Here is a 27088-nt window from a genome sequence, read left to right on the forward strand (position 1 = left end):
AGGACATTATTTTGTGGAAAGCAAAGGCTTTGTTTCTGCTTGTGATCGTGTGGGAGCTGCTGTAGGTGTGCTGTGCGCTGCTGGGTTTTGTTTGTTTTAAGAGCTGGTAAAATAACCTAGAGAAGCCCATTAATGAGTGGAAGCAAGCTTGTGCAACCTCCAGACCCGGAGGCATGGCACTTGCAGTGCTCGATGTTTGCTGGGAGCTCAGCGGCAGCAGTGCTAACTCAGTTTGTCAGATGTTTGGAAGAGGAACGGAGTTATCCTGGGCTGTGAGCAGGCTAATGCTGAATCCGCAGCCAGGCCGGGCTGTTGGTGCATCTGGGCTGAGACGGTACATCCTGTACCTTCTTTTGGGATCTAAAAAAACACCCCAAAGTACTGCTGACAGCTGCGAGCAAGGAGGAGCAGCTGGATTCCATGCGTATCAGCCCAGGCAGTGCTGGTGGTTGTTAAGATACAGCAATGCAGGTGGGCTGTTGCCTGGGATGGAGCTTTCCAGAGTTGAAGATAACCATCTCCAGCAGGCAGGTGCTTCTCCCTGAGTTCACCTGGTTTAGTGGGTTCTTCCTGCAGGCAGATTGCCCTGATTTGGAGACTTTGCTCTTTTCCAAGTGCTTTTGCCCTGGGGGAGCAGGGAGCTGCCTGCCACGATGGGATCTGTGTTTCCCAAGCCCTTCAGTCGGAGGAGGCAGGAGAATTTGCTTTCCCTGTGCCCCGCCAGCATGGTGATGCCAATGGTGACTGCCCACAGTCCTGCAAGCCGGACCCTGCACGCTTTGGATTTTAAACCATTTTGAGGCTTTGACTTGATTTGTTGCTGCTTGATACATGGGGGGAACACTTCTAGGAATTCTTTGGCAATGACTGCCCAGAAGCAGTCAAAATTACAGAACAGGCAGAACCTGCAAGAAACTGGCAGCAGAATTGATTTCAGGAATTCAGCGTTACTTTCTGATAAAAAAATATGTCCAAGAAGTGAAAGGGTTTTGTTGTTTACATCTGTGCACATCATTATTATGTGGGACCCGTTGCACTTATTCCCATTGCCAAGCAAACTTGAAGTGTCATTTAAAAACAATGAATAAATTGGACAAGATCTGACAACCACAACTGTGCATCAATTAGCATGAATACTATTAATAATAATAATAATAATATTAACTGTCCCCTTTGAGATACTGGGCATTACAAACATGATTTTTTCCAACAACCAAGACGCTTGTGTGTGTTTAGATAAGGCAGTTGGGGTTCTCCAAGCATGGATTCAAGCTTTCCCTCCAAGGACTTTGCTGTCTGCAGAGAGCACATGTCAGTGGTGACCATCATTTGCAAGGGCTACCTGACAAGTTCACCATGACTTTGCTATGGGGCTTTTTTTGTTGGCCATAGCACGCAAGTCCAGGGTGTGTCAGGTGAGCACACATCGGTTACTGTACCTGCACTTGTCTTCAAGTCCTGAACTTCTCAATTTCAGCTCCTGAACATCTTGGGTTTGGTGTCTACAGGTAGGTGTCACACCAGTGGCATCCTGGGGTTGCTGGTACCTGTTTGCACTAGTAGGTCATCAGTCCCTGCACGCTAAACCTCCTGAGCAGGTGGTTAGATGCACCTGGGTGTTTACACAACTGCTGTCATCTGCAGTGGTTACTTTTTTGTCATGGGAGAGCATAAACTGAAGAAAGAGCAGGGCTATGATGCTTTTTGGGAGGTCACTGTTTGGTTTGGTGTTGCCAAGAAAAATGCTGTTCATGGGTAGTGGCAAGGCTCAAACTGGCCTGTGCAGTGCGGGTATTCGTGACTCCTTGCGCCCCAGTGAAGGGTTTGCAGGGTTGTAGGGGGGGGAGTCTGGGCTGTAGATGCTTGCAGAGGTCTCAAACCAGCCCTGCTTGGCTCTTAAATCTGCTGTGGAAAGTGGCTGGTGGGGCTGAGCATTCGGAGGTGGGCCAGGAGGAGCGGATGGGCCGCTCTGGCAGCCGGAGGGCAGCTGGGGCCGCTCGGCAGAGGGCTTCCTCACCACCACTTGGTGGAGAAGGAGCCGAAGCCCTTTGGTGGAAGAACAAACAAACAAACAGCAGGAAATTGAGAGGTTTTGCTGCATAGTTGGGATGCTTTGTGGAGTGATGAGGTGCTGGGGCCATACAGGGAAGCTCCCAACAATCCTCTGGAGGTTCCTGCAGTGCCCTCCTGCTCTCTGAAGCTCAGTGGCAGTTCCCTCCATGCCAGGACTCCTCCGTGGCAGCACAATGTCCTATGGCCAGGACTCCTGAACAGGGATAGAGGGATGGTGTTTTAGAGTACTCCCATGAATGGGCTGCCTCTGTCATTCCCCAGCGCTGAATAAACGGATGGTCTGATGCACTCAGCCGATGGCTCTGCACCACCACTAGTGCCACGGGCATTGTATCTATACAGGGAAGGAAACTGATGCGACCCAGACAGGGATTTATGGTCCCACTTCTATACAGAGGGTGATTTTAGCACCGACATGGGGTGCAAAAATTTTAGATGGTGAAGGGGCCCGGCCTTGAAAATCCATGTCCCAAGGAAATGTTTCACTTGTGAGCTGCGTTCATAAGTTGCTGCTAATCATCTATTTAAGTGTGTCCATTTTTGGACTGCTAAGTCCATGCAGAAGTGTAATCATCGAGAATCAATTTGCTGTTCCAAATACAGGCCTTTTAAAAGTTTGGCATGCAGGCTGTGCTATAGTAGAGACGAGACATAATTTGTGCATTACGTGAAAAGTTTATTAAGTAATTACTGACGTCTTCAATGAAGAGCTCAGTCCAGCGGTTTGTCAGCATTTTGCAGGGGAGGGCTGGAGGTCCTGCTTGAGCTGGACCCTCGCCCTGAACCCATCGGAGGAGGGTAAGGCGATCCTCGTGTGTGCACCAACGCATCCTGCCCTTTGTCCCTGGCCAGTAATCGGGGTTGCTTTGTCCCAGGGTGACATTTTCCCCTGCAGAGCTGGGGGTGCTGCTGTGTTGGCGATGCCATTGCACATGGCTGGGTGCATGGTGCTCCCGAGAAGCGTGGAGCCAGGATTTCCTGGGTTACACAAGCTGCTCAGCCTCACTAAGGCGCTCTGGGCCAGGCTGGTACTGAACCTGCCGCCCCAGCTCCTTAAGGGGTTTAGCATTTGCACATGGGAAATGGGCAATTAGCAACAAGGGCTGCTTTGTTGCAAAGCATCCATCTGCAGCAGGGCTGAGCTTGCCCAGCCAAGGTCTGGCAGTGCCAGGGCGGGAAGGGGGAGCCTGGGTCAAATCCTGCTCTGGATGCAGCCCTGGGGCAGCTGCCTTCCTCAGACTGCAGCAGAAACGTGGAAGGGCTCATCTTGACTGCAGCGATGCCTTTTGGTGGCGGCGAGGTGGAGGAAGGGCAGACGGACTTTTCCCGAGGGTTAATCTCGGTCAGAGAGGTGGTAAGGGACTGGCAGCTGCCTGCCACGGTGAGGGTTAGCCAAGAGGAGGAGAAGGGTGCAGGGAGGTTTCTTGGCAGTGCTCTTACTTCTTGCTGAGGATTAGGGGGAAAAGACACCATCATCTTCGTGCCATCACTCTTCCCTCTCCACCACCCACGCCCTGTCTTCTGGGCGGGCCAGAAGCTGCTGTCGGGGGGGTGCTCCAGGCTGCTTGGGTTGCTTTTAAGCCCGTATCTGTTGTCTCTTGAAGTCTTTACAATTATTTAGCTCCCTCTGTTTGCTCTCTCCCGCTCCATTTCAAACATGTCCTCCCATCCCCATCTGCACTTCAGACACTGCATACTTCCCACTGAGTCTCCCATCCTGTCCGTCTTCTCAGCTGGCTTGCCAGGACCCCACAGGTACTGGCCACTCAGCTGGGCATTGCTTGTGAGGACCACAGCCACACGTCCTCCCGCCCGCCCCGGAGGTGCGCTGGCAGCTGCATGGAGCGGAGGAGCACAGCGCGGCTCACACCTCGCAGCTTATTGCACAGGAACAGCGGCGTTTGCCAGCAGCTGCAGCTGGGGATAATGCCGCCAGCCGTCTGTTTTCTGGCTCGGGAACCGAAAGGCGTATTTAGAGGTAGCAAGAGTGTGCACTTGTTGTTTTAGTTGGTGTTTGGGCTGGCAGGGCTGCTGTCGGAGTGGCACAGAGAGGGATGACCGGCAGCCCATGCTTCCCTTCTGCACCAGGAGCCCCATGTCCAGCTGGCTGTGGCTGGGGCTTGGGGTCCCCCAGCTCCTGACCCCCAGGACAGAGGCTCAGTGACAAAGTATGTCCTCGAGGTGCTGGCCCATCACTGCTGCCTGTCCTGCCCTCCCAAGCAGCTGGCCCAGACTGCCAGCGCTTGTAAGAGGTGGGATCAAACGAGTGAGCTCCAGCAAGGAATTTACTGGTCCAGGGATGTTTATTGCATCCACAGTCTTGCAGGCCCCTTATTTTTATGGGTTTATCCAATGGCTGTTGGCTTCTCTTCCCCGTTTGGTGAGGGAGAGGCTGTGCATCCTTCCGCTCCGGGTACCACCGCTGCTCAGGCTCCTGCAGTGCGTTCAGAGACCCTGCAGCCTTCCAGGGGCATCCTGTGACCGCAGTTGCACTGGGGCTGGCCTGGCATCTGGTTTCACTTCACTTCTTTTTGACCTGGCTCCTCAGTTCCCTGGCTGCGGTGCCTGAAGGGGATCCCACAGACTGTCCGTGTTTCTGGAGATGCGGCCGCATGGGGAGGATCCACGTCCTCATCAGCAAGGCCAGTGGCTACTGCGCAGCTGGTGTGGCAGGGTTGCAGCCTCTTGAACATCTCAGGTGGGTACAGTGTCCCTGTGGGGACAGTGTTCCGGGCTTGCTGCTGGTCACCCAGCTGGCAGTAAGTCCTCCACTCTGCCTTTCCTGCCAGCAAGGGCACCCTGCTGCTTTACAAGCAGTTTCCAGCTTATCCCATGAGGTTGTCCCATAACCCAGAGCTGAAGTAAATGAGTGGAAATTCATGGGTTTGGACATAGTTTTCCCCCAGCCGGCGTTTGCCCCTCGCTGTGCAAGAAAGCTGGAGAAGGACCTGCAAAATACAGCTGATAGGTGGAGCGGTCCCGTCTTCCCCTGGCAGCTCTCCCCACTGAGGCATTTTAAAGAGTGCGATGGCAGCTCTGCAAGCCAGGGCTTGTGGCCGCCGGCCTGCGAGCAGGGGAGGTGCAGCCGGAGTGCCCTGCACTGGGCCAGCAAGGGAAGTCCTGGTGGAAGCAGGGTTTTTTTTATCTGGGCTGCCCGGGCCCAGCATTTGAATGCTTGGAAATGCTCTTCTCCAGATGTTTCCTAGCACACGCCGGGTCTGTTTATAAACAGCTCCTCAAAGCGAAGCCTGTCGGGGCTGCGGGCGGGCGCTCATGGCAGCAGCCCCGTACGGCTCCCCTGCACCCTGCTATGGGGTCGGGGGCCCAGTGTCACTTCTTTCCCCTCCCGTCTAGAGGGGCCAGGGCGGTTAACAAAAGCCTGAAATGCCTCCTCTTCCTTTCTCCTCCCCTCCTCCCAGCCAGCAGCTTCCTGTCCTGTTGCGTCCCGGTGGCCGGCATCTCCAGGATGCTGTCCTGCCCTGGCTTTTGCTGCTGGGGGAGCGGGGAGCCCTGCCTGAACCGCCAGTCCCAAGGGAGATCTCAGCTGCTCCAGAGGCTTGGGAGGGGGAGACATTTTCATTGCATCCAACCAGAGTTTTAGTTCCTTAATGGAAAGTGTTTGTCTTGGGGGGGACTGCACCCTCAGCAGCACAGCCACCCCCGGATCCTGGCAGCACACTCATCAAGCCCTTGTGATTTGCCCCCACCATGTTTTGCCAAAATTTAATCCAGGTGCCAAAGGGCGATGTCAGGCAGGACAGAGCAGCGCAGGGCGCAGCGGCTGGTTGTGTGCTTCCCCAGACCCATCTCCTCCAAAGAAAATGATGGTCTCTTATCTGCTGCTCCTTCCTCTGCCAGCTGGGTGGAGGTGCCTTCCAGCCACGCTCTTCTCTGTTCTGGCCCCTGCAGAAGGAATGAGCCGAAAGCCTCTATTAGAAGGACAAAAGCTGAGCGAAATCCAGGCTAAACAGATGCTGCCAGCGGCCCTGCCAGAATACCTTCCCCTCGGTTGGCCCGAGCCCAGCACTGGAAAAGCTGCGGCGTGGTGCTGTGAGCAGGTTCCCGAGCTGTCAGTGCTGCGAAGCCGCCTGTGGCTCGTCGCATCCTGGATCTCACCCCAGCATCACTCCCTGGGGATGGCCCGTCCTCCCCCCCCAGCCCCGCGCACGGCCAGGGAAGGATGGCCCCGTCATGCCAGCGCCGGGAGGAAGGGCTGAACAATTGCTGCTTGTCGCTCTGTCCCCTCTCGCTGCAGAAAAGGGCAAGTTGCTCCCTTCTCGTTACCAGCCATCGCCAAGTAATCCTCTGGGGAACGGCATTGCTCAAAAATTGAGTCATTTGATACAGATGTGCTTTCTCCCCACTGCAGCCTGGCTGCTGTGGCAGGGTGATGCTGAGGGCTTGGGCACTCACACTTTACCTATTGTAGCTGCTTGCAGGTGCTGTAATTTCATCCCTTAGCTTGGGCGGGGTGTGTTTTTGGAGGTAAGAACATGAAAGGAGTAGTCGGCTCTGCTGCTTTGGAGCTGGAAAGGTGCCTCCCTCCATGGCACTGCTCCCCCCCTCCCTCCTGTCAGCTTTCAGCATCATTTTTTGGGCACGGGGATGGCTTTCCTGGCACTGCTAGGGAGAAACAGAAAGCAGAGTATGCAGAGGTGGGCTTGAGCCGGTCTCTGCTCAGAGCCCTGGACCTGAGCACCTCGGGAGGCTGATCGGTGCAAGGCTGGGTCTCGTCTTTGCAGGCTGAGCTTCCCTCTAATGCTGCATGGAGAGCGCTTTGCCTTCCTTTTCTCATGAGCATCCACAAGTCATCTTTGCAGTGGCCTGGTGCCTGTCCTCAAGACATAACTGCTCTTTGCACGGACAGAGCCCTTTTATTACTTCCCTGCCCTTTAGATCAAATGAGCGTTGCTGCCCATGGGCTCTGATGAGGCAGCGAGTCCTCTGCTCCCCTTCCCCCGGAGGCATGGAGATGGCTGCTCAAAAAACTGAGCCTTCCTTTGATGGAAAACTGGCACTTGGAAAAACCCATTCTATCCTGAATCAGGTGAAAGGGAGTGGTGTTAAGACCCTTAATGATATGAGAAATATCATAAGTTTGAATCTAAAGCATCTAAATGAAAAGTTGTATGGAATTGATGCTGCATGATGGTTGTGGTTTTCTGGATCAGGAAATAAAAAAAAGTGCTCACGGTTGACATCATTAATAGATCCATGTTTTCTGCCGGGATAATTCTGCTGGTGGCTGTTGAATCCTGGCTCTCGCCTTGGCCAGTCTGTCAGTGCTGTGCGGGGATCCAGAGGACAGGCCAGAAGGATGGATTTAATAGTCTGATCTCTGTAGAAGCTGTAGGATTTCCTGAGCGAGTGCCCGTTGGAGCCAAACACAGCTGCTTACAAGAAAAATTTCAATTTAAATGTTTCCAGTGGGGGAGTACCTACTGCTACTCTGGAGCTGTCCCAGGGGCTAATGTCCCTGCGTCTTCTTACATCTGACTTAGCCCAGCTTCAGCTTCCAAGAATGGGGCCACGTTAAACCTTTGGGTGCTAAATCCATGCTGTCTAGCAACAAATTCTTGTGTCCTGGAGGTGCATGGAGGCTTTAGTTGGTGTCTGACAGATTCCGACGGGAGCCAGTGGCAGGCTTGGCTTATTCTATTTAGCAGTGTTTCTTCCAGACGTTTTCACAGCAAGGTGCAAAAAACCCTGCTGTAGCTTTACCTTAAGTGTTAGGGCTGGAAGGAGAGCACGGTGCTGGCACCCCTGGGCTGTCAGACGGTGGGGTGGGGGCCGTGGGTCCCTCCCGCCCTCCTCTGAACCGCAGGCTCGGTCAGCTCTCAGCTGCACGGCTTTACAGCAAAGGATGCTGCCTGGGGCAGAAGACTTTCAGTCTGAATAGAAGCGATTTTTTTAGGGCAGATTCAACCCCAGCTGCTTGGATAATAGCATGGGATGAATTCAGCTCCTGCACGTGGGAGCAGCCGGTGTGTGTATGGTGGGGTGCTCACTGCCCCAGGGCTGAGGAAGGAGCCAAAGACGTTTTTGGGCTGCCTGCTTAGGTAGTCTAATTTTTTCCCATTTGAATCACCCACTGGAGTTAGTTTAGTGGATTGCTAGGCTTATGCCGCTCTCTTCTCCTTGGCAGCTGGAAATTAGATGGTGAAGATTGAGTCTGCCAGAGCTGCTACAGCTGAGCCTTCCTGGGGCTGCAAATGCTGAAGGCAGTGCTTATTTAGCTAATGAGGTGTTGCCATTGGATTTCTTTTTTTTATTTTTGTTTTGAAGAAATAGTTTTGCCGCTCAGATTTATTTCAAGCCACCTTTTTACACAGCCTCAAACTGGGGCCCATCTTTGATCCGGAACTTTCCCATAATCAAATACTAATAATAATAATGATGCTGAGAGCTCTGCTGCTGAGATCCCATTAACTGCAGGACATTTCCATGGAGTGGGGGCACTTCTGGTGGTTCGTCCTAGGCACCGGGGATGTGGTTTTGTCTCCCCGCACAGCCGTGTGAGCAGTCACGCAATCATGTGTCCTCTTGGCTCGCCAGAGTGATGCTGGTAGAAACAGAAAGGGCTTTAGGAGAGAGCAAGAAGAGTGGTCTGAGGTCTGGACGATATCCTGTGCGGGGGGATGGAGAGGGCCACAGCCTGTGAAGCACTGGGCTGCTCTAGGAGGCTGGGTGCCTCCTGCCAGCAGAAGACAAGCACGGCAAGATCCCTTGGGTGGGTTGTAGATCCTGTGCTGTGATTCAGACGTGCCCAGACTTGAGGTGGCTGCTCTTCAGGCTGCACTCCCTGACTCCCCTGTTCCTGTTTTTCCTCTCTTTGCAGGCACACGTTCTGGCAGTATCGCCGCGAGAACCCCCAAACAAAAGTGGGGGACCCCCCTCCTGATGGGCTGCCCGGCTTCAACAGCGGCGTCCTACTCCTGAACCTTGAAGCCATGAGGCAGTCCAAGCTCTACAACCAGCTGCTGGAGCCCACCATGGTGCAGAAGCTGACAGAGAAGTACCACTTCAAGGGCCATCTCGGGGACCAGGATTTCTTCACCATGGTGGGGATGGAGCACCCAGAGCTCTTCCACGTGCTCGACTGCACATGGAACCGGCAGCTTTGCACATGGTGGAGGGACCATGGATACAGCGACGTGTTTGACCAGTACTTCCAGTGTGAGGGTGAGGTCAAAATTTACCACGGGAACTGCAACACCCCGATCCCTGAAGACTAGGGCACCCGCCGCCCCTGGGAGCAGCTCTGACTGCAGCACGCCCTGCACCAGCAGTCCCTCGGGAAGGGTGGCCAGCCCTGATCCTTTGCATCCCAGGGCTATCCCTAGGGATCCCAGGAGCCTCCAGTATCAGTCCAGTAGTTGGAGCAGAACATTCACAGTCGCCATGCCTGGGGCTCAGCTCCTGGCTCTGCTTGGGGCAAGTCCGTGGTGCCCCTCTGTGACACGGCCACTGGGACATGGGGACAGCCGAGGAGCCATCAGGTGACCGCTGCTTTTGCACATGGCAGGGTGCGGTTCCATGGATGCTGTGCAGCTTTGGCTTGTCTCGTGATCAGTGGGAGTCCACAGCTGGGCAGTTGTGTTTCGTTTTGGCGTTCCTCGGTGGCCCATTTCTGCACCTCACGCAGAACATCCGTCTGGTCCCTCTGGAGAGCAGACACCGTTCTCAGGTCATCTTCCTTTTGAAGCATTCCAGAAAGGCGAGAGGGTTTTAAAGACTAAAATGCTGCTTTAAATTGGGTTACTTACAAACAAAAACTGAATGCTAGATGAGCTTTAAAGCCTCCCATTGGTTCTTCTTAGCAATAAAAGCTTTACTGCCCTGTCTTGTCTTAAAAGCGTTCAGTGAGCGTGTACCAATAGGTTCATTTTTCTAGCTTTGCCTTTAACCTTTTGTACGAGAATAAAGCTGCAGATGTAAAACATGCTCGGTTGTTTTTCTGCGGCACAGCGGAAGTCCTGTGCGATAGGAGGTTTCATGCTTTTCTTATCATGATTAAAAAGTAGTTGGTGTATATCTGTTGGGCGGTTGGATGTGGTGCCCCAAGTAGCTTATCGCGGTGATTATCCCATGTCTCTCCCAAGCGAGGGATGCAAATAAATGGGCCGGCACACAAACCGGATTTTAAAAAACTATCATCTTCACCATAGCCGGGGCTGGTTTGGAAGGAGCCAGGAATTGTCCGTGCTGTGAATGAGCGGGCTTCAGGCATGAGCACTCTGCTCCCTAAATAAATCCCATCTGGGACAGCCCGGCCAGCACGTACCAGGTCCTGCGCTGGTCTCTGTCGGAGGAGGTCACAAGGGCATTAACCTGCTTTCAGCCCTGCTTTTTTCACACCGAGCTGGCGTGTGCCTGTCTGTGCGTCTGGGTGTGCGTTTGTGAGACGTGCACGTGCAAGATAGAGGGATGGGGACCTAATTATGGCTTAACCTAATAACAGCCCACGCAGTGTGTGGCGGGAGTTTCCTGGGCTCCTTCCCCTGTGCCCGTGAATGAATGTTTATCTTTGCCGAGGGAGAGGCTCTCCTCCCTCTAACCGACGTAAGGGGAATGCCAGGCTGCAATGCGGGCTGCAGCCCTCCGCTTTGCTGAACGATCCATTTCTAAATAGCACTAAAGCTCAGCTTTAAGTATTTTCACATCCCCAGGGAAGGAACAGTGAAGAAGTGATTAAAGGTGAGTGAAAGAAGCAATAGCCTGCTGTATTAGACTCAAATTTTCACCAAAAACCATGATCATGAGGGCCCACAGTGCCGGGCAAGGCAAGGCACGGGGGTGCTGGAGGTTGCAGTGGGACAGGATTCAGGGCGGGCGATGCACCCTGGCGATGCACCCTGAAGGACGAGGGGTTTGCAGTGAGGAGGGTTTGCAGCGGCTCCGCTGAGCACTGCACCCGGCGGGCACACACCCTCCCAGGGACTCTGGAGGGTGGCTTCGCTTGGTCGGTGCCCGCTGCCACTTAGATGTGATCTGGGTGGGGACATCCCTGCATTGCATGGTCAGGAGCAGCCCCCGGAGCCACCCACCTCGCCTCTGCCCTGGCAGTGCCAGGCTGCTTTCCCAGGCTTGCTGGGCGAAACGGAGAGAGGGCAGGGCTTCCTGGAGCAATGTCACAGTCCCGTGGTTGGCATCGGTGCTTTGCAACCACCCTGGCATGTCCTGAGGCCACACCAAGCGTCTCCCGGGGCTGCCCCTTGTGCACAGCCCCTGCTGTGCCCAGGATGCTGCTGTGGGGACTCAGCCCTGCGCTCGCCAGCCAGGGCACACCGGTGGCACCGGTGGCACCAGTGACACAGTGGGCCTCGCGTGCCAGGGAGGGACCTTGCTGTCTGTTTGGAAATGGCCGTGCTGGAAATACAGGCCAGGCAGCTCATGTCACTGGCCCTGGGGAGCGGCCGCCGATGAGCAAACGTGGCTTTTCCCCCGGGGCTGAGCAGCTCTGGGGTGGCTCTGGGTGTTGGGGATGGCCCGAAAACACCATAGTGGGTTTGGGATGGCACTGCCACAGGGTGACACTGGCCTCAGGAGCCAGGGCAGTGTGGGGACAGGTGCCCCCCTGCCCCACAGCCACCCCCAGAGATGGGCCAGGCGCTGGGCACCCTCTACCTGTGGCCGAGGGATGCTCTCCACAGGGTTGGGAGCATCTTTCCCTCTCCGTGGGGTCCCAGGGGACTGAGAGGGGGGGTACCCCTCCATGCAGCCACCCTGGCCCCAGGCTGAAACCTTTTGCCTGGGTATTTTGCAAAAAACGTTTCCATTTTTTGTCTGTGCAAAATGGCAGTCCACTGGGAAACTCGCTGCATTTTTTTGACTGGGAAAAACATGGTAAGCGAAACCTTTAATTCATCTCGGGGAGGTTTCCCCCCAGGCGCCACAGACGGCCAGCGGCACAGCTCCCCATGCAGCAGTGCCTGCACCCCCTGGCCCCCACTGTCCCCGGGGCCGTGACTAAGCACCGCAGGCAGCATGGGCCCGCACGGTGCTATATATAGACCCTGCACGCAGCCGGGGCCGTGCTGCCTGTGTAATTATCTCCCCTTCATGCCCTGCTGATTGCAGGCACTAATGAGCTCAGCTGCAGAAGCCGCAGCGGCGTGGGGCTGCCAGCTCAGCCTTTTTGAAAGGTGCTGCCGCTGGGTCCACGCTGGGGCAGAAGCAGAGGTTGCTGTGCTTGGCCGGGGTGGCAGCACCCCCGCGGACACCCCACAGCCAGTGCTCAGCCTGCTGGCGGCTGCCAGGCCATCCTGTGCCTGCCCTCCGGTGATTATTCATGGAAGAATGGGGACTTTCCGTCCCCATCCCTCCCTGCCCTCCAACACCCTCCTTCTGCACAGCCCAGCCTTAGACAGATGCTGCTCCAGGCGGACAAAGTCGAACCTGAGCATCCCCTCCTGGATCCCAGGCCAAATCTGAGCACCCTCTCCTGGATCCCAGGCCAAACCTGAGCATCCCCTCCTGGTCCCCATGACACTGTCATTGGGACCATCGCAACCAGCACTAGCAACCGCTGGCAGAAGCACGGTAAAAGATGCTCAGAAAGCATTAAGCAGCACCGATTTGCCACTGGGCACCACCCGTTTGGTAAAACCCAGTGGCCTGGGTTTTACACCAAGGTTCCTCAGCCCAGAGCTCCTCCATCGTGCCTGTGGGCCTCCTGCTCCTTGTCTCCTCACCCGCTTGCTCATAGCAAAGTGCGGCTCGGGCCGAGAGCCCCCTGCTTTTCCAGGATGGAGAAGGAGATGGGGGAGCAGAGGGGTCTCCTGGAACTCTTTGTAGAAGATCAGGCCACGGAAAGTAGGTCTGTAGCTTGAGCTGAAGGAGAAAATTCAATTTCTTTCCTTGTATGATTCAGCATTCACGAGAAATCGCACATAAAAGCAAACCGTATCCCCTGTTTTCTGGCCAGCTTTGCCTTTGGCCCCGCGCTCGAGCAGCATGGGATTTTTTGCTCTCCTCTCCTGCGTTTCGTAACACTGTCAGTGTTTATTCTCTTACTCATTTGTACTTCTTTCCCATTTGAAATGATCGATTGTTGGTACAAACTCACCTAGGGAGCAATTACTGTAAGCCTAACCCAAACAGGCGCTGGGGGTGCTCCATTAAGCGATATAACCCCCCTCCCCTCGCGCCTGCTCCCGCAGGATACAATATTTACTTTTCAGCTCTCTGCTATTCCTACGGAGCGCTCTCCGGTCAGCGTGCCAAGAATAACACAAACCATAACAACGGGCTGAAGCGCTCAGATGGAGTTCCTGACTTTGCAAAACAAAACAAAAAAAACCCAAAAAACCAACCCAAACCCACAAAAAAAAAGCCAGGCTATTATTTTGCCTCCCCTAAGAAATGTGGGCACTCGAACCACCCCTCTGCCTTCAGCAGAGCTGTGGGCAGCATGAAATCTGCCCCAAGGGAATGCAGAAAGAGGCACAAAAAGGAGCAGTAAGCCTGGGGCACAGGTTGGCGACTGCTGGTTTTTCCTTTTAACGCGGGTTTTTGTTAGGTTGCTGCATTGTTTTGTGAGCTTTTCCTCAAACGCTTTGCAGAGCCACGGAGGGACACGTTCCCTAGCACCTCGCCTGTGAATATTGCAGCCAGGGTTTTAGTAGCTCCGTCTCTGACTGTTGTCAGCCTCTGTGGCTTAATTAATAATTGCTAAGAAATTGCTGCCCGCTCCTGTTAGCCTTTTCAGCGCCGTCAGTTTGTGCAGTTCTCCTCTGGAAATTATTTGTTTGCTAACCGACTGCTAACGCGGGGAGCCCTTGGAGCAAATTACCTTGCTGAGATTTTTCATGGGAATTAGCTGTGTTGTACCTAAAGTCTCAACATTAATTTAGGCAATTGGCCTGTCGGAAGAAAAAGCTGAAAGAAAGCAGAGTCCGGAGCTGCCAGAATTGGCTCCGGGTTGGCCCTGATGGGAGGCTTTGGCGTTGCCCGCCCGGGGAAGGGGATGTTCAGATTTGAGGGGCTTTCCTGAGAGCCAGATGTGTTTTTCCTGGGGCAGATGTTGCTCACATTCATAGAATTATAGAATCATAGAATGGTTTGGGGTGGAAGGGACCTTAAAAATCATGTAGTTCCATGGGCAGGGACACCTCCCACTAGACCAGGCTGCTCAAAGCCTCATCCAGCCTGGCCATGAACACCTCCAGGGATGGGGCAGCCACAGCTTCTCTGGGCAACCTGTTCCAGTGTCTCACCACCCTCACAGTAAAGAATTTCTTCCTGATATCTAATCTAAATCTGCCCTCTTTCAGTTTGAAACCGTTACCCCTTGTCCTATCGCTACACTCGCTGATAAAAGAGTCCCTGCCCATCTTTCACATTGCTGTTGTGGTGGGTGGGAAACCGTGTCCCAGGGCTCCCGTCCCCCTCCAAATAGTCCCCCTCCGATTTGTCATCCTGCAGCCCTGGCAGGATGCTTGTCCCTGGTGCCAGCTTCTCCTCCCGCTCCCGCTCAGCCACTGTTTAACAGCCATTTGAGACCCTACTGGTGACAAACCTAAAGCCCTGCGAGCCATGGGCTGCACACAGAGCCATGTTCACAGGAGGCACTACGTGTAGTCGCTCCATTTATCGCCTACAGACCACTCGCTCTCAGTGCATTTTGCAGCTATTGAAAGATTTGGGGCCTTTGTCATAATGCATGCCCTCCTTGGAGCTGCTCAGGGTAAACAGGCCCTTTTTAGTGGTAGGGACAGTCTCCGTTTAGGGAACAAAACACTTGCGGATGCCCTGTGGCACACGGGGGTTTAGGCAGTGTCTCAGAAAGAAAAGGTGTATTTTTTTTTCCTGCACACTTTTTACTTTCAAACTCATCTCTTTTCTATGCTGGGAGACTTTTCTGGCTGCCTGGGAAGCACGGCAAAGCCCTACCCTTCCAGCAAGACCTGCCATGGTCAAGAGAGAGGGAAGTTTTATATGGAGTGATTAAAAACACCGGCAGCAGCAGGGAAATAACGAACAGGGATGTGAGGCTGAGCCCCTCGACCATGGAATGGGGCACGGAGAGCTGCCCAGGTAAAGGATGCTCAGCTGAACCGACAGCCCCTATGGTCCTGCGGCAAAACCCATTATCTGGAAAATGGGGGATAGTGGTGACACAGCAGCACCTGCTGCTGCTGCTGAGCTGTTCGGGAGGCAGAAATGCAGAGCTGATGGAAAGAGCTGCAGAAAATGTGGGTCATACGGAGCAGATAGGGGTTCCCTGGCCGAAGCCGCCGGTCCGTGCTCTGCCTGGCTGTGCCTGTCCCTGCAGGCTGCGTTTACGGAGCCCCAGGTCTCCGCTCCATCAGCCCACCCGCGCTGCGCAGGGGCTGGTCTCTGCGCAGAGCGACGTCCATCAGCTGTGGCTGCCACCTCCTGTCACACCAACCGCCATCCCTTCCGCAGCAGCCCTCGCCTGAGCCTGCAGGGAGAAAATCTTCGTTCGTGGGGGAAAGCTGTGGGCCTTCAGCACCTTCTCAGGGGAAAAATGACCAGGGTGACTCGTGATACACCTGCTGGTCCCCCGGCAGGGACACCCCGTGGGTGTTGCAGAGCTGGGGTCAGGTCGGAGGGTGGCAACGAGGTTCTCCGGGGGTTAAAGCAGCCTCCAGGTTACGGACAAGGATGGTGCAATTGAGGAGAATCAGCAGCGTTTACCCCCTCTCCTGGGAACAAATGAATTTTTGCAATTATGTAGGGTCTCTGCCCAGCGGTTTGGGAAACTCTTAGTGCTATAGAAAAGGCAGAGGTGTCCAGCAGCAATTTTTGTCTGGTAATTGGAAAAGGTGTCCTGGCACTGTAAATCACTGCACGCAGCAGAAGTGAAACAGCAGTGCCTGGAGTCCAGGGGGTTGGGGCATATCCCAGTGAAATGATGGGAATAAACTACAATGCCTGTGCAAAAGGCAAGGAGGATACTAGTCCCGTGCTGGTGTTCAAAGGAGGAGGCTGGCAACTCCGAGATAGCAGCTTGATTCCCAGATTGGGCAAAAGAATGGGAAAACTGGTGTAAGATTCATCGGGTATTAAATTTTCCAGGTCAAAAAAGCCTGACCTGGAGCAAGAGGGAGGCCAACAGGGCTTTGGACACCGCATTTTTAAAAGATGCAGTAACTGAGCTAGAGGAAAATAAATAGCATTCAGAAAATAGCACACAGAAACTGGAGGCCAGCACGCTCTGCCCGTGCTGACACACCACTGCTTCACATTTTCAAAGCAGCAGACATTGCAAAAATAGGAAATACAAGAAGTCAGCGCTATTAAACCGAATGTAACAAAATATCCTATCATGAATCATTTACTTGTAAACCTCAAAATTTTTTTCAGCAGATGCCACTAAATTTCTTTTGCCAGTCATTGCTTCAGTGAAGCTTTTCCGGGAAAGAACGAGGATATAAAATGCACAGAGTGTTTCACCTTCTCCTTCCCTCAAGAGCTGTGTGTAATAGGATGCATTATCGAATAATAATAGGGGAAGCATTTAAATAATGCTGGGCTGAGCAGGGAGTGCCAAGGCAGTCATACACTTGTCATGAAAGCGGAGTGCCAGGTTCTTAATGAATTAAAGTGTCAGCTGAATTTGGGCAGGAGCACCAGGCAGGCTGAGGGGCTCCCGGCAGCGTCACACACACAGCCTGAAAATGACTCCGTGGGCTCCAGAGTGGAATCGCCGCTGTTTGCCATTCTGCAGCTCCTCCTGCCCGCTGGTTTCTGCAGCCGGGGCTCAGCCCAGCCTCCCCGCGGAGGGACCGTATTGCCCTGATCTTAGAGGGGAAAAAGAAGCGTAGGCTGAGAAACCACTGTCTGACATGGAGCTGGGAGGGAATTTCTAGATTTTCTGGCCATCCTTTCAGCTCCAGTGCCAAATGTGACTAGAAGGGGCAGGACGCCGACCTGGAAACCAGGTGTCCTGGGGTGAAGTGGCTCCTTTTCCCTGTTTCATTTTCGTATCCCTCATGGGGCGGTGATGCCCGCCCTGCTCCGGTGGGATGGGTGGGTTCAGCAGGTACCCAGAGCATGGCATGCACGGTGGGATGGAAGCGGCGCAGGGTGCTGGGGACGTGCCTGTAAAAGCCCCGGGGCTGTGGCAGGGGTGCGTGTGGGCAGCCAGAGCGGCACGGGAGGGTGGCAGGCCACGCTTCTGGGGGGACCTCCTGCTATCAGGAGTCCTCCTGGGGAAGCAGAGGTGCTAGAAAGCAAAGTTCCCCTGCCCCCAGCATCGCATCTGGGACAGGACATGGAGTTCGAAGTGCCACCACGCTCAGCAGAGCAGGAATGCTGTGGGCAGACATGAATTATATATAATGGTCTCGGCTACATTTACCCTTCTCGAAATAACTTTGCTTTTTGCAGATCGGTTATCTGAAAACCATAATTGGTACTCTCTGAGCCCTTTATAGTTGCTTGTAGAATAGCGACCTTCTGGTAATGCAAGAGCAGGCGTGGGCCTGCTTTGAGCTCCATCAGTGCTGAGGCCGGCAGCGGGGACGGGGCTGGCCGGGAGGGCGTCTGTGGCTGTCCCACGCCTGCCCAGGGAGGGGGCTGTCGGATGGAGCCTGCTCTGCAGACATCCCCAGTGGCTGGAAGCCACAGGGAGGGCACTGGGACATTGGTGATGTCTTGGGGGTCCCGGCACCACTGCGGGGGCTGCCCACCCGCACACTGCCCATCGCCTGCGCAGGCGCTGGGATCTCAGGGTTCCTGCTACAGACCAACCTGGGTTCATACTGCTGTCAAATTTCAGCACAGTAAAATGCATGCTAGTTCCTCCAAATTCCAGGTGTGGGGAGCACAGGTGATCCCATTCATTTTGCTTGCAGAAGCCGGAGACCTGGGCCGGTGGTGCCGCTACAGAAGGTGCCCTGGCAGAGCGGGGTGCCCTGCTGCTGTCTTGTAATAGCAAAGAGCCAAGTTCATTTGCTTTTTTCTAATTTCCCCTTCAGAGAACAGATGTTCTCTGAGGTTTTTCACATACGGAAGATCAAGCCGCGTTATTTTTAACCAGGCCTTGTAAAAAAAAAAAAAAAAAAGTATGAAGCATTGTGGAAGAAATTAAGAGTCATGTAAAGCCAAGGGAGAGTCAAGAGGCTCGGCTCGGCAGGGGAGGGGGCAGGCGCCTGCCCCAGGAGAGGAGAGGCTTCGCTCTGGGACACCTGCCTGGGATGGCACAAACAAATTAATTAAGCTGAAAATGATAAATCAGCGAATTCTGAGGTTTGTAGCGTAGCAGTGGCTCATCGCCGAGGTTGCATGGGCAGCGCTTCAGCAGCAGCGGGGCGGGCGCAGGGGTAACGGCAGAATCATAGAATCACAGCATGGGTTGGGTTGGAAAGGACCTTTAAAGGCCATCTAGTCCAACCCCCCTGCAGTAATCAGGGACATCTTCAGCTAGATCAGGTTGCTCAGAGCCTCACCAAGCCTGGCCTTGAATGTCTCCAGGGATGGGGCCTCCACCACCTCTCTGGAAAGGAGGTGCTGCCCCTCACCCAGCTGAGATGCTCTGGATGGGGGCACAGGGAGCTGCACCAGGCTCCTTTTCTTTAGAGCTGTGTTCAGCAAAAAATGGGTGTCCTGGGCTCTCGGTGGTACCAAAGGCTGCGCTGCTTCCCGCTGCCTGGACTTCGTGGCATGGCATAGGCATTGGCAGCTTCTTTGCCCGGTCCCCACCACCCCGACCCCGACTGGAGCAGCTTGGCAGCCCTCGCTTCACACACGAGGAAATGGGTCTGAGCTGGGAAACATCTCGAGATCGTCGCAGATGGCAAAGCATAAAGCTGACCGGCTTGTCAGGGCACGCCTCTGCACCTCCACGTACGCACAGCCGAAAAAATGAAATCTCCCCTGTAATCCCGAAATTCTTTTGATGATGAGAAAAGGCAATTGAAAAGTTTTGTTGCACAACCTTCAAGATCAAATGATAATTTATTTAGAAAGCACTCTGTGGTATTACATGGCATACAGGCTCAGCAATTAGCTGGAAGCAAATATTCCTCCTCATTTTCCGCAAGTGTGTGATTAGGATAGTCTCTCACCAGTTTAACGTTGCCATTATCAGCTGCAAATATTGTTGAAGGTCAAACCATTTGCTTGTACTTTACTTTTTACGTTTTCAAATATTGTTAATTCAGTTTCGTTGCCGCCTTGGAAATAACCAGGCGATGGTTTCTGATCCTTTCAAACCACCATTAACAAACAACTGTTGGAAATAACTCTGATATTTCTACAGCTGGAAGAATCAATGGCAAAACAGAGAAAATGCCCCTTTCAAGCAAATCTTTAATAGTTTATTTTCCAGATCAAAGAAGAACCAAGGTATTGTATCCAACACACGTAACTGCTGTCTGCTGCTTATCTCCGGTGTCTCCTACAACCTTCGCAGCAGCTCAGAGCCCCCAGCAGCCGTGCCCCGCACTGCGACAAAACCTGCCTTGCCGTTGCCTTCCAGCCCTTTGATAAACCTCTGCAACAAAAGGGGGGAGTGGGAGGGGATTTTTGGGGGTCATATACGTGCTTTTTCCAGAGTTATGAATAAACATAAATGTTTGCCGTGCCATTTCCCTGCCCAGATTGTGAAGAGCAGAAACCTGGGGTAACCTCTCTGGGGAAGCCCAATCCTGAGCACGATGTTCCGGTGGGGGATCTCCCTGCGGAGAGCAGCTCAGGGCGGTGGTAGGACAAGGCAGAAGGAAGACTTGGGTTTGTGTGCAAGGGTGTGGGTTTTCCAGCCTGATTCCCACGCTGAGCACAAGGTCCCCTCTTCCCGCCGTTGGGGATTGCTCTCCGGCAGTTCCTCTGCTTGCGCCAACTTTTTCCTTGTTCAAACAAAGTAAATTAGAAAAGAGGGGTATTTTTACGAAAGTGGCCCCCAGCTTTTCAGCCTGTTGCATGGCGTGGGGAAGGCTGTGGGGCTGCTTCCCTTCCCTCCGCAGTGTCCCGCCATGGGGCAGAAAGGTGGGACACAGCTGTCCCTTCCCCCTTGTGAATGGTGGTCAGTGTTTTGCTGTTTTAGGAGAAAAATTGATCTCAGCACCTTCAGCTCATTCCCAGCCCACTTGCGCCCATGCCGAGCCTGCGGGACCTCTTCTGAGCGTCGCTGTTAGAACAGGGCACAGGTAGGTTCCTGGTGTCCAGGAGCATCTCCTGGGAAGGTCCTCAATGCTCTCCTGGCCCATGGGGCGGCTCTTGCTGGGGAGCATTGCAAACCCAGGCCGAGAGCATGCCGGGGAGGTCCCATGCGTGGGGACCCTTCTCCTGGAGCTGGGCTCCCCTCTCCTGGAGGAGGATGGAGGCATTGCCCCTCACCGCCCCTGCGTCCTCCCCTTGCTTCAGCCTCCCCTCTGGGGACAGCAGGTCCTGCCCCGCAGAGCGTACTGGGACAGCAAAACGCCTTGCCCAGTTGATCTGGAAACTGTAATTTTCGAGAAACAAAATCCGTATGCGTGGGGGAGCGTCACACGATCTGTGTTTGATGGGGAAGAAACGCTTTCAGATAGGGGAAGATCTTTGGTCACAGGCGTCTGATAGAAATAAAGATTGCGGAGAGCTGTACGAACGGTGATAAATGTTTCTCACAGAAAGGGAGTGAATCCCAGAGGCCTCAGCTATTTTCCCTCTTTCAGAATGACGCTAGGTGAAAATACCTGCCAAGAGTATTGCCTTTAAAGCCTTGAGAGCTTGAAAGGAAGCTAAAAACTTGCTGCTAGTCGTGTTAAGTCTGATAAACAGTTTCAGTCCCGACGAAACACTTCCCATGTGTGTTGCATGGGAGGCTTTGCATCAAAGAGTCTTTGTCTATAAATCAAAAAACAAAATAAATCAAGACGCAGTGCTTTATTCTGCCTGGTCAGGTGAAAGCCCCAAACATTGGCCGTTCTTTGCTCCCGAGCCATGCCGTAGCTGGGGCTCATGTTCTCCACAGTATATTCTGCATTGGGAGGACATCAACTGGGCTTTCTGCATGGATTTATGTTCACACGTTGCAAACCTACGCCTCCAGAGGGAAAAATGGTAGCATGAAAGACATTATCTGCTGGCAGCTTTTGCACCCGCCAGGAGGAGGCATGAATTATCTCCAGTCGTTATCGGTCACGCTTATAATGCAAGAGACTTCTTTCAAGACGTGGTGGGACATGGGCTTTTTGCACATTAAATGTTAAAAGGTAGTGTCAGCTTTCACAGTAATTTAAGGCTGGCGCTTCTTCCTGCCTTATTCTTGCTTCCAAAGTGCACCAAAGGGCATCTTTCATCTTTTGAGGCGGCTTATCGTTATTAGACATCACGAGTGAAAAAAAGGCTTTTAAGCAGTCTCACCGTCTCTCCCAGCCTGGCTTCCTTCGAGGCCTGGCCCCGAGTGCAGCGTGTCCCTTCCCGCCGCGCTGCGGGGCGTTTGGCCAAGGCCAGGGGGGGCGGCGAGTGCCCGCAGGAGGGCGAGCGCACATGGGTGTGCAACAGCACGCGGGTATGTGACGTCCCCCACGTCACCCTCTCCGGGCAGTGTCCTGCCGGAGGGTGGGACGGGGCTTTTCCTGGCACAGGAGCTAGCGCTGCCGAACAGGAGGGTGCGTGTTTGCCTGTACGGCCAGGCGTTTTGCTGGGGGAAGCTAAGGCAGGAGCCCCAGGGTAGAACTGCAGATGACCTGCGGGGGGGGGGGGGGGAAATATTAAAAAAAAAAAAATTAAAGTGAGGAGGGAGGTGCCGGTTGCTGTTAAACAGAGGGGCAAGCAGCAGCTTACCACACAGTCGTGGCCCTGCGGTCTCAATGCACCTTGGAGGAACTTTTTGAATATTGTGGTCTTGTCTTTTTTTTCTATCTACATTTGAGATGCAGATGTGAGACACAGATGGAAATTTTGAAGGGCTTTGGCTGTGTTTTTTCCAAACCAATGTCAATCCACGGTGTTTAAAAGGGAACATCCCTCCAGCAGCAGGGCTTTTCCAGCCTGGCCGCTGGTGCGACCCCTTCTCTAAGAAGAAGGGACCCCTTCTCCCCTTCTCTCCCGTTTAACCAAGCTGGTCCTGCACGGAGGCCGCCCTGACCTCCCTCTTCCCGGAGAACAGCCCCCGCCGCGACCTCCACGCTGGGCTCTTCCTGGCAATTAGCAACCAGCCAAGTTCATCAACACCTCCTGGCAGAGCAGTGCTGCAGCCAGGAAAACAGACTGCAGGCTTGATCCGGTGCTGGGAAGCCCCACGAGCTCCAGCCAAGTGGGTACTTTGCGGAGCACAGGCTCCGTGCCTGCTGGGGGACAATGTCCCCGAGTCCCCCAGGCGCTGCGGCCATGGGGAGGACAGCCCTGGTGGTTGGCAGCACTGGGGCCTTTGGCAGGTTACGCTGTGGGGCGCGGGGGAGCAGGATCAGCCGTGCGCGGGTCTTGCATAACGTCGCAGCCTGATTTCCAGCATTGCTGAGCTCCTCTGTTGGGAAGACGAGCCACCGAAACTGGGCCGTGGGCCAGTCTGCGCCCTGCTGCTTGTGGAGCGCGAAGTTGTTCGCCCTTCAAGTTACAAAATATGTATGGTGCTCTTGGCTTGTGCTGGAGTGGGGATGAGCAGAGCCAGGCCAGGTCCCTCTGCCCCTGCTTCGCCGTCCCACCGGATTCCTAGTGTGGGTAAAGCGCCAGCAGCAGTCGCTGTGGGCAGGGCAGAAATGTCCCTTCCAGCCCCTAACGCTGATGGCTGATGGTGTGGGTGAAAGGAGAAGCACCTGCAGTGTCAAAGGCGGGCATGCTGAAGCTATTGGTGATGTTGGAGACCATGAGGCTTGCAGAGAAGCAAGGAACCAAGGTCTTTCCTTGCCCATGCACAGACAGAGGCACTGGGATGGGTCTGCATATCCCATCCCCAACTGCAACGCGTGGCTGGACTGCTGGCCAGGACCCAGATCCCTGACCCCAACCGAGCTGGGGACTCCTGAAACAGGGTTTTCCCTGTCCTTCCTTACACTAGCGGCTCCAGGAATAAGCGCGGCATCAGACACACAGATGGGACACTGCGAGTAGCTGTCCCTGTCCTGTTGCTCATAGCCATGGACCCCCCACCCATGGGCTGTGACACCACCATCCCCACCGCCTGGCACCAGCAGCATCCCTGGAGAGGCTGGAGCAACAAGGTGCCTTGGGTGAGCACCAGCCCCAGGGAGGGAGCAGGGGGGTGAGACCCCGGGATACATCCCCACCATGCCGGGGCAGGGGCCGGGGCAAGATCTGCCAGCTGTCCTTCCCACGGACAGCCCCATGGGGCCACGGGCGTCTCCTGTGGGATCTGGCAGGTAGGTCCCTGTCAGGAGGCAGGGAGGGGGCTGTCAAATGTCAAGCCCACCCGGTTCCCCCCTCTTCCGCCTCATGACAGAACAACGGCCTCAGCCTTCCTGTTGTCCTTGCAGCCTGCCAGGGGGATGGCGTGTTTCACGTGCGCTGACGGTTTGTTATTCTGAGGGGCCGGATCCGGCCATGTGCCATGGGCCTGGTTTTTGGAGCTGCAAGCTGCCCCGTGTCCTTTGCAAAACACGCTCCTTGGCTTATGTTCCCGAGGTGGCAAATAAACGATCTCCTGTTCCCATGGCTGGCACAGGGCTTAACCGTGTGAACCAGGGGACCAGGACTGCAGCCCTTCGACCAGCCGCCCCATGGCCCTATGCAGGTCTCGTTGGGCAGCGAGGTGGGGGATGCTACAGCCTCACCGTGCCCACGGAGCTGGCCTGGGGACCGGCCACCGCTGGGTAGCCAGCCGGCGGTAGAGAGCTGTCAAGGAGGGGTGTGCCGAGGCTGGCACAGAGGGAAATGAGCAGGAAGGGCAGCTGCCCGCTGGAAGGGATTAACTGCGGCTCCGAACATGGAGCAGGGATTACGGGCAGCCCAGCCTGCCAAGCGGTGCTGGCGTGGAGGATTGAGGGGAAAAGAGGAGTGTGAATTAAATGATTGCCGGGTAATTAATTTCTGGGCACTACCTCTGCTGCCAAGTGCGCTGGGCTGAGGGACTCTCGCTCCATTTCCACAGGCTGGGTGCAGGGGCCAGCACAGCCCTGCTCAGCTGTGGCCACGGCGCACGATGACAGTGGCACGGAGCTGCCTGCCCACGGCCACCTCCTTCGGCATCACACCCAGGTACTTCAGAGCCATTTAGAAGGAGCTGCCACGTCACCAGAGAGAGAAACAACCCGACACGATGTTCCACCGTGCTCCTTAGGGTGAGCTCTGAGTAATTACTCCAATTACAAGCCGGATCACAGAGAAGCCGGTGGCCTCCACACGGGGACAGATTGCAGGATCCATCTTTAATCATGGCTCAGGTGTTGCGCTCTGCTGCCTCCAATTTGGAGAACATGCTCGTTTCCCCTTGTGGGTCTCTAATCTTGCTGCTCATCATCACCTTCTTATCCACTCTTCTCTTTCTAGCATGCATGTCAAAGAAGACAGTACATTAATCAGCCAAGTTTTCTTTATTGCTTCTTGTCAGCAGCAAGCTGTCTTCTAAAAAGGAGCAACCAGGTGTCTTCACCTGGATTTTCCTAGGAGAGGCATCCATCGAAACCCGGCAAGTGGCAAGCCCACGGGGGCCATGATTTGTTGCTCCAGGTAAATGATGAAGGATGGGGCTCAGCCAGGCAGGGAGAGGCCAGCTGTAAATCCATATCCCTCCCTGAGGCTGTGTTTATGCCGATATTTATGAAAGCCCACCAATAGCTCCTCCATCTGCCCACAGCCCCAGTGCCCCCCTGATCTGGGCTGGCAGGCAGGTGAGCCCCATGGCAGGGGGACGGTCCACAAGCACTGATTTTGTCCATAGCGGAGCTGCAGAGCTGTGTCACGCTCCTTGCCCACCTGAAATGTGTTCATCTCAGATGACAGTCATGCTGGGGGCCACTGTGATCCAGGGATGGGGGACCATTTCACCCAGGAGCTCATCACTGTGTGCGTCTGGTTGGGCACCATGACCTTCCCAGGGTGACCAGGTGTTGGCAGCTGCGCCCACTTTGGCCGCGGTCCTGCCTCCGGCCACGTGCCCTCCATCACCTGGCATGTGGAGGCGATGTGTCCCCATCCGTGAGGAAGCAGCTGTGTCCCCAGCAGGAAAACGACAGGCCAGACTTCCCGTGCAAGCTGCAGTGCCAGAGCGTGGCTGGGTGGGATGTCCCCTGAGGGCTGGGGCTGCTCAGGCTCTGCGGGCCCCTCCCGGGGTGGAAACAGACCCGCTCGAGATTTCTCCGTAACACTTTTCTCGTGAAGACCTGTCTCGTGCACAGGGACCGCGTGCTGCTTTGGAGACAAGCCTGCAGGACAGCCAGGTCAGGGGCACGCAGGCTGAGCCTACCCAACCCTCGGTTACCGCATTGCCGGGGATGGGGAACTCACCGCAGTCCTCGGCAGAGCATCTCAGGGGCCAGCTACCCTCACCCATTGAAATATCCATGCCTTATTTCCAACTGCTGCCTTCTTTCATCATTGCCTGCCAAACAGAGGCACTGCCAAAGATTTAATCACATCAGAAAGAGCTTTAATAAGCCGGGATCAAGTTAGCCCCCTAACCTCTTTTTCTGGCCCATGTGGATGGTGTCCCAGGAATTTCTCTCCATGAAAAGTCTGTCTTCCCATCCCTCCACCACTCCCCAGCTTCCTCTTTGGGCTTTACCCGGCTTCCCCGCCCCCTCCTGAAAGGCTGACCCCGTGCTGTGCATGGCTCTCCGGGGGCTGCAAACCCCCCCGGGTGGCTGCGTTCAGCCCCTTCCCTAGGGAGGCATCTTTTGGGCGTGGGGGAGTCCCCAGCCTCCCCGGATGCATCCCTCCCTTGCCCGGGTGCCGGGTGCCGTGCCAGCGGTACAGCCTGCTCCCAGGCTCCTCACCCTGATGGAACCTGGGCATCTGCCTTTGCTGAGAAACTGAGAAGGTGTTAAATAATGGAGGGACGAGAATTAATCCCCACCGGAGGCCCCCGGAAGCACCCGGCTGAGCGGCGGTGCCGTGTTTGCAGCCAGGCCCTGGGACCTCGGGAGTGTCTGGATTTCCAATGCACTCACTCCAAGCAGCTGGAAGTGCCAAATGCCTTACGCAAGCTTCTTACATCACCACTGTCACCAGTTTGACTGATACGGCCAATTTCAAGAAGAGAGACGTGCCAAGATCTCTTTTCCATAAAATGGTGCTAATTGACACTAATGATATTTCCCCACTTCAAACCTTTATCGATAGAAGCCGGCCGTGGCCGTTTCACCCCTCAGCACAGGACTGATGTCAGCGGGACCGGCCTGGGACATCCTGTTTACTCCATGGACATCGGGGCAGGGCGCCAGCGCTGGGACCCCGGGGGAAGTCCCAGGGACTCGCAGGCGCTAATTAGACGGCTCCTTACCCGGCTCCTTTACACTCGCCGATGTGTCAGACCTGCTGATTGAAAAATCTAACCTCTGTAGCTATTGTTTAGCATCTTCCTGAAGCCCTCATAGGATGGAAAGTGTTTTATAACTGCGATATTTTATTTTATAACATGCTGTATTGTTTGGCTTTTGCCTCCCAAATGCTGAACTATTTATCAAACACTTCTCCTTTTCTGGGTTGCTGCCTACTTGATTTGTCATCCTCTGCCTTTTTGGGCCAGGCAGAGGTTTCTCCTTGTGCTCGCCGCTTCTTTCATCAGTCTTGGGAGCTCCCGATGTAGATGCAGTTTGCCATAAACTTATGCTTTTTAATCTGATCTTTATTTTTGCCGTTGCCTTCACCTCTTGCGAAGCTTGTGACATGGAGACCTGCACCTTCTCCCAGTGGCATCTCTGGGGAGCCGGCCGGCTGGGTTGGCTGGGTTGGCTCTCGGCCACGGCGATGAGGTTCTATTTGCATGCCCCATCCCCGGCAGATCATATCTATATTTCAGTGTGGGGCTTTCCAGCCCACCGACCACTCTGCTGGGCTGTGGTACCAGCGGTGCCATCCTGCTCCCCGTCCCTTCTGTGTGGGCACCGACCTGCGGGTGCTGCTCCCCTTGGGCTCTCCAGCCATGGCGTCACAGCAGCGCCCGGCA

The 27088-nt window shown here is 54.7% G+C and overlaps 1 protein-coding gene across 2 annotated transcripts in view; it reads left to right on the forward strand.

Annotated features, from left to right (window-relative positions):
- The window catches only part of XXYLT1 (xyloside xylosyltransferase 1), a 35380-nt gene extending 25365 nt beyond the window's left edge, over window positions 1–10015 (forward strand). Inside the window, exons 4-5 of one of the 2 annotated variants that reach the window (XM_054206526.1) lie at window positions 4622–4771; window positions 8912–10015. In XM_054206526.1, coding sequence (XP_054062501.1) covers window positions 4622–4771; window positions 8912–9308 — 547 coding nt within the window. In that variant the 3' untranslated portion in view covers window positions 9309–10015. The remainder of the gene's footprint in view (window positions 1–4621; window positions 4772–8911) is intronic. The other variant, XM_054206527.1, reaches the window with a different exon arrangement.
- Window positions 10016–27088: the final 17073 nt, after the last annotated feature.

The sequence above is a fragment of the Rissa tridactyla genome, chromosome 6 (genome assembly GCF_028500815.1).
Source record: "Rissa tridactyla isolate bRisTri1 chromosome 6, bRisTri1.patW.cur.20221130, whole genome shotgun sequence".
Taxonomy (NCBI): domain Eukaryota; kingdom Metazoa; phylum Chordata; class Aves; order Charadriiformes; family Laridae; genus Rissa; species Rissa tridactyla.